The sequence below is a fragment of the Echinops telfairi genome, unplaced genomic scaffold (genome assembly GCF_000313985.2).
Source record: "Echinops telfairi isolate 266 unplaced genomic scaffold, ASM31398v2 ScPeMD7_1;HRSCAF=3_0, whole genome shotgun sequence".
Taxonomy (NCBI): Eukaryota; Metazoa; Chordata; class Mammalia; order Afrosoricida; family Tenrecidae; genus Echinops; species Echinops telfairi.
In genome coordinates, this window is record NW_022103896.1 from 31,297,138 (window position 1) to 31,304,598 (window position 7,461).

The 7,461-nt window shown below is 41.8% G+C and overlaps 1 protein-coding gene across 2 annotated transcripts in view; it reads left to right on the forward strand.

Annotated features, from left to right (window-relative positions):
- Positions 1-7,461, forward strand: part of RSPO2 (R-spondin 2) — a 166,549-nt gene that overhangs the window by 101,219 nt on the left and 57,869 nt on the right. Inside the window, exon 4 of one of the 2 annotated variants that reach the window (XM_004697433.2) lies at positions 919-1,107. In XM_004697433.2, coding sequence (XP_004697490.1) covers positions 919-1,107 — 189 coding nt within the window. The remainder of the gene's footprint in view (positions 1-918; positions 1,108-7,461) is intronic. The other variant, XM_045287528.1, reaches the window with a different exon arrangement.

Here is a 7,461-nt window from a genome sequence, read left to right on the forward strand (position 1 = left end):
AGAAAGAGAATATTAGGTGGGAGTGTACATTTTAGATCATCAATTTTGTTTTAAACCATTTGAAGTACTTATCATCACCCCGCAAAGATTACCTTACTCCTTCCTTTCATGTCTCTTGTCCCTCTAGAGAGTACTATCTTCCCCTTTACCCAAACTAATACCTGCCAACCCTCTAGTCCAGTGGTTCTCAACCTGTGGGTCACGACCCCTTTTGGAGTTGAACGACCCTTTCATAGGTGTCGCCTGGATTCATAACAGTAGCAAAATGACAGTTATGAAGTACCAACGAAAATGTTTGGGGCGTCACCGCAACATGAGGAACTGTATGAAAGGGTCACGGCATTAGGAAGGTGGAGAACCACTGCTCTAGTCTGTTGCTACTTCTTTGGTCCCTTGCCTTCCCCATAAAAACGGTTTATCTAGGAAATAGGGACATTTTAAAGTATTTGATTGTGTTTATTTTCCAGAACGTCATAATGTACTGCTTTAGGAAGGAGAAACACTAATAAACTGGACACATTTATGGGTTTGATAGGGAGGGCAGTTGTATTGATGTGTGAAAATGTCTACTGTCCAGGTATGAACATAGTGTCTTCTAAGGTTTTAGCTATTGAATCTCTTGAAGGTGATATATTTCAGAGCTCTTTGAATGATCCAGTAGATTTCCCCCACCTGCCCCAAAGTGAACCAAGACAAAATGAAAGTAATAGCTGTTTTTTCACTTTTGGTAGCATTTGTTTCTTGTTTCAAATAATTTACAGTTATTGAAAAACAAGTATAGGTCTTTTCAGGCTGTACCATAAATTTTTGGTATCTGAAATAAAAAACGTAGTAGAGAAACGTTGTTATATGGCTTTGGTGACAGTGGCATGAATGGGCATCAACTTGCTATCTGCACTTTTTTATTATTGTTATTAGAAGGATGTGAAGTTGGCCATTGGAGCGAATGGGGAACTTGTAGCAGAAATAATCGCACCTGTGGATTTAAATGGGGCCTGGAAACCAGAACACGGCAAATTGTTAAAAAGCCAGCAAAAGACACGATCCCATGTCCGACCATTGCTGAATCCAGGAGGTGTAAGATGGCCATGCGGCATTGCCCAGGAGGTAAGTTTGGGCCGTTACTGGGGGGTGCCGTATGCTTTGTCAGTTCTCTCCCTCCCTAGCTAGCCTGTTTTCCCACAGAGATTAAGCCAATCACCCAAGGGGTGGAGGGTAGTGTGTGTGGATTCTACTTTGTACTTAGAGGAGAATATGAAGGACATAGTTCATTTATTTTCATGATATCTTAAAGATCATTAGAAGAGTAGGTTACAAACGAGGTTTTTTAAAGAGTGCAAGTGTGTGTGTGATTGTGTGTGGTTTTGGGTTAATGCACCATAAAAGCAGACCGGTATGAGATCTGGCTTTTACAAATGCTGCACTGAGAGAAGCAGTCCAGAGGGGTTTGGTTTAGTACGTTTGTGGCATCTTTAAAATCATCTACATCGTTACTAGTTGCAGATGACAGCTGAAAATAAACTTACCTAGGCACCGGAAGGAATGAACGTTGTCTTAATGCTACCACAATTAGCTATTTCTTTTTGTTTGGAGACTAATTTGTAGAAAACAGCTACTGGTATGTGTGTGTTTATGCATTTCCGGGTAGTAATTGTGCAGACTTGCAGTGGTTATTCTGTCATAACAAGATTAGGTCCATTTAGGAATTAGGAAATGCATCCATAAGTAAGGCACTAGGCAAAGCAGAAGCAGCACCTTGAATTGCAGGCTCAGCTTCATCACCGAGGTTCTGAAAGCCTTCATGACTTGCTCCCCTTCATGGTGCCACAGCTAAGACATTATAACGCCAGTGTGCAAGTTAGAACTTTCTAGTGCATGAAGTAGGAAAGTGAAAAAACAAGTTTTTTGGAAGATTGCTTTATCAAATATTTTGTTTCCTGTATCCTTTCTGCTGGTGCATACTTTTGCAGCTTTATGAACTACGAAGAGAATACATGTGCTTGTTGAATGGCTTTGATAAATGCTGTAGACTGTCTCCTGGAGGATGTCCGTGACTCATGGAGAAAGACACAACTTTTAGGACTTGCAGAGGCCAAATGGCCTTTGAGAACTATTAGATCCAGATTCAGAAGCTCCCATTAGAAAAGCGCTTTTTCCTCTTGAATTAGTTTTGCTTTTGCTTGCTGGGTTTTGAAACAAAGTTTTTTTGGGTCCGCATTTCACTAACAAGGATGGCTTTGTTCACTGAAACTGGGTATTTTTCAGTTAAGATATAAGAAAATATTTTCTTACAAAACTAATAAGCCACTTCTTGGATAGCTGAGAGCATTTAACCTGCAACCTTGTACCTAAAAACAAACCTGATGTATTCACCTATGGGAAAGAAAGACTTTCTTTGTTGTGCATTGTTTATATAACTACCCCCATCCCTCTTCCAGCAACCTGGTTCCCCCAATTGTGGTTTACGTTAATAGCAAAAATTAACCTGAAAATGCTTCTATAACAAACATGCTTATGTGTAACAAGAGCCAGCACTTGTCCCTCCCTTCTGAGATTCTTTATTTTGACCTAGTCCCCGTCTGGCTCAAAACTTTTGTAGATAACAGCTAACTTGTTAAATACGATGTTTATTGCATCCACAGTGTTTTGTGTGTGCTACCAACAACAGCTTACGGTGTTTAATGGAATATAGCCTGACACTGTCAGTAATTTTAAGTTGTGCCCAAAGGACTGTGTGTATGGGCTGCCACTCTTCTGCCTCTGACAAGTGAGCCAGTAGAGGACCTTGACTTAATTCCTATCTAGGGTAGGCCTAAACAAGTCTTACTGGGAAAGCTCCTCTCTCATTCAGGTCCCTATATCTACATTTTCAGTTTAATAAATTCTGTTCTTATAAAATCTCCAGTGTAAGTAGGTTTTTAAAAAATCATATTGGCAATGTTTTATTTTATAGAAAGAGAACTGAACGTGAATTGATGGTTGCTGGAAATGGCAAATTATTCTGCCATAAAATACCTTTTATTTAAATGTAGGGAATGAAAGCAGAAAATTAATTTTGGAACTTGAGCAGCAGTCGATAGAAATTGGCATAACTTCCAGTGGAGTGTCCCACCTTGCCTCAGGTGAGAGGGGAAAGAGTGCCTTTCTTCAATAGGTCACGGTGATTAATGGAAGGATGGAAGAATCGAGAAGCAAACCACTTTATCCCATTTTACATCTTGATTTGATTTCAGTGATCTGCTTTGACAAACCATGCAAAAATGTAAGTCATAATCAGGTTGGGAATACAGGCATTTTTCAGATCTTTTCAACATATGTGTGGATTTTTCTCCTGTTGGAGCCAGTCTTAACCTGATTGCACACAAATGCAGCCTTCACCTTCTTCACACGACAGCACGGACACATTAACACTGGCTGCTTTTGATTACTCAGAGGCTTACGGTAGGTCACTGTAAAGGAGTAGTCACTAAGTATAGAAGACGGTACAATAAAAACTCTTGGAAGGAAATAAATGGTTGGGAGATAAATTTTAAGAATGAGGGTCCTGCTGTAGCACCCCGACCCCCTTCTTTCCTTAACTGTCATATGCTTATTTGCTTTGAAAAACCAACCAACCTATCTGGGAACATCTTGATTTACACTTGAAATTAGTCTGTGTACATTCCCAATCTTTTCTCTTCTTTGTGATTTGTTTTCTCTCGTTTCCAGTGACTTAACTTGTAGGGTTTATTGAACTCTCTGACACTCATTCTTCAGGGTCTTGGTCTTGATTTTTAAAGCCCACTTATTCACCAGATCAGGAGATGTGGGTCTCGGTGCCCTGTCAGCTCATTAATTCTGTGACCCTTGACAAGTCACTTAACCTCTCTTGGCCTCAAGTTCCTCATTTGTAAAATTGCGGGAGTGGGGGGTAGGCAGCTGCTCAGAGCCAGTCAAGCTTGAAAATCGGATATTTTCAGGACGTATTGCCAAATACGTGGGAAAACTCAGTGGTTGTCCTGTGAGGGTGGGGAGGTGGGGAAGAGACTCAGAAGCTCAGGAACGAGGTTTCACAACCACAGATGGAAACAGTCTCCGGGTGTTGCACTGAGCATTTGCCAAGCCTTCCCCAGCTGGCCACGCTCACCCTCCTCCTGCAGTGCGGACTCGACGGCTTTTTATAAGTCTGCCTATGACCTTTTGTTTAGCTACCAAGACAGGAGGATGGATAATGAGAAGAGGAAATAAAGTAGGAAGAATCAAAGGCCATGGAAGAAAGAAAGGTGTCTTGTTTTTGTGCATGGTATTATCTTCGTAGGTCTGCCTAAATAAGATAGGCTGGATGAACAATCTGGAGGAGAAAACAACAGAACCGACAGTTCCCGGGGGTACATGGGAGAGGGGGAGGTGAGGGGAAAGGTAGTGGTGTTAACAAACCCAGGGACAAGGGAACAACAAGTGATCCAAATCGTTGGTGAGGAGGGTGTAGGAGGCCTGGAAGGGTGTGATCAAGGGTAATGTAACCAAGAGGAATTACTGAAACCCAAATGAAGAGTGAACATGATAGTGGGACAAGAGGAAAGTCAAAGGAAATAGAGGAAAGAGCTAGGAGGCAAAGGGCATTTATAGAGGTCTAAATAAAGGCACATACATATGTAGATATATTTATATATGAGGTTGGGGAAATAGATCTATTTGCATATATCTATAAGTTTAGTATTAAGGTAGCAGATGGATATTGGGCCTCCACTCAAGTATTCCCTCAATGCAAGAATACTTTGTTCTATTAAATTGGCATTCCATGATGCTCACCTTCCTGACATAATCGCTGAAGACAAAGCGGGTGCATAAGCAAATGTGGTGAAGAAAGCTCATGGTGCCCAGCTACCAAAAGATATAGCATCTGGGGTCTTTCAGGCTTGAAGGTAAACAAACAGCCATCTAGCTCAGAAGCAACAAAGCCCACATGGAAGAAGCGCACCAGCCTGCGTGATTATGAGGTACCAAAGGGATCAGTTATCAGGCATCAAAGAACAAAAAAATCATATCATTGTGAATGAGTGGGGGTGTGCGGAGTGGAGACCCAAAGCCCATTTGTAAGCCACTGGACATCCCCTTACAGAAGCGTCTCGGGGAGGAGACGAGCCAGTTAGGGTGCGATGTAGCAACAAAGAAACATACAACTTTCCTCTAGTTCCTAAATGCTTCCCCGCCCCCCACTATTATGATCCCAATTCTACCTTACACATCTGGCTAGACCAAAGGATGTACACTGGTACAGATGGGAGCTGGAAACACAGGGAGTCCAGGGCGGATGATCCCTTCAGGACCAGTGGTGTGAGTGGTGATACTGGGAGGGTGGAAGGAGGGTAGGTTGAAAGTGGGGAACCGATTACAAGGATCTATGTATGACTTCCTCCCCTGGGGGATAGATGGCAGAGGAGTTAGTGAAGGGAGATGTTGGACAGTGCAAGATATGACATAATAATAATTTGTAAATTATCAAGAGTTCATGGGGGAGAAGGGAGTGAGGAGGGAAGGGAAAAAATGAGGAGCTGATGCCAGGGGCTTAGGTGGAAAGCAAATGTTTTGAGAATGATGAGGGCAATGAATGTACAAATGTGCTTTGCACAATTGATGTGATATGTGATATGATGTGATCTGGATTGTGATAAGAGTTGTATGAGCCCCTAATAAAACAATTAAAAAAAAAGAAAGATGACTCCTGGGTCAGAGGGAAACAAGGATAGCCCTTGAACAGACTCTTTACAAGTGGAGGGTATACTCATTGTAGATGTAACTTTGTCTCCAAGGTTATCAGCCACTACAATGTTATTGTAATCCCCCCTCTCCACCCTGGGCTACACTAACCAATAGTTACTCCTGCGGGCACTTGTTTATTCTATTGCTATATAACCTGCCACTTTAAGGGATTTATATTTGAAAGGATTTCAAGTCTAGACCACAGCATGCATTTCTTAATAGAAATGCATGGATGTGCTAGTGTCCGACATTCATGAGACAAATGGGAAAGCTGTGCTCGCTGAGATACAAAGTGGGAGAACGCTCCTGTAGAGGAGAGAATGTTGTCTTCTGGAGGTGTATATCATTATCTCATACTCTTTCCAGGATAGGTCACCACTCCATTACCCCATCCCCAAGCAGTCTGTCTGACCGAATCGGGACTCCTGAAACCCAAGACAACTACTTTTGTAAATGTATTCAGATATTTATTGAGCCTTGCTTTGGGCTGCTAACCAACCACAAGGTTGGTGGTTCAAACCAACCTTTTACTCCATGAGGGAAAGATGAGACTGTCTACTGTCACAAAGATTTACAGCCTTGTAAACCCAACATAGGGTCACTATGAGTCAGAATCAAGTGGATGGCAGTGGATTTGTGTTGTCTTTCAAAATCACCCTTCTAGAGGAGTCTGTCTCTTGTTCAGCTCCATCCAGCATTCACCCCTGACCCCTGTTTTCTAGGGTACACGGAAGCACTGGGTGTCTGGTGTCCCTCCCATAGCTGAAGGCTCTGGGCCCAGTGTGGTTTTTCTCGTCCTGACACATTTCAGCAATGCCTCTTAAAGTCATCCAGCATGTCTACATGCTCCCAGGACTTGATGACTCCCGCTGTGACAGCCTCGACCCGCCGCATCACAGTTATTAGTAATAATGCAGTAGAATTGTTGAAAGTCACTTGAGGCACTAGGGTAAAATCTCACTATAAATTCTGCAGGGGCATACTACTTCAGTTTGGACAAAACCTCCTCTTAAGGACGATGACCAGTAGGTTCTCATCCCCAAGACGGATTTGACTTGGAAGCAAAAGAAAAACTTAAAACTGAATCTCTGAAAACATCTACATTTTAAAGGCAGTTGCAGTAATAAGACCTTTCTAATCTCTGTTTTCTATTCTTAAACTGACAGCAACATGTGGACGACGTATTAGATAATATAACTAGAGATGGTTGTAGATTGTGACGGATTAAACCCGCAGCAGGAAATGGGCACATTTTCAGTAGGATAGGGTCACGACAGTGTGCTTTAGACATATGTTCTCTATTTCTCTACATTTTGTTTACATTTGAGTTGCAATTTATGTGGTCTGCTTTATACATGCCAGACTCACAAGAGTAGCTAAGAGGAGATAGGAAAAGAGAAAAAGCCCGTTTCCTTTGAAGCTTTCATATTTATCAGCAGTGTAGGTACTGAAAATTTTATATAAAAAAGAAAGCAGCATAGAAAGAGGAATTAATATTTCCCTATTTGCCATGTCAATTGTTTAGATTTTTTTTTAATCGGTAATTTGAATTATTTGCTGTAACCTAGCCAAATCAGACCATTTCCCTGGTACTTTTTAAGAATGGTGACTCGTTGTGATACTCACCCAGTGGTTGCAAACTGCAGCTATCCATCAATAGCCATGTTTTAAAATGCTCCAGCTAATTTGCAGGTAGAGCTAAGCTTTAACAAAGATCTC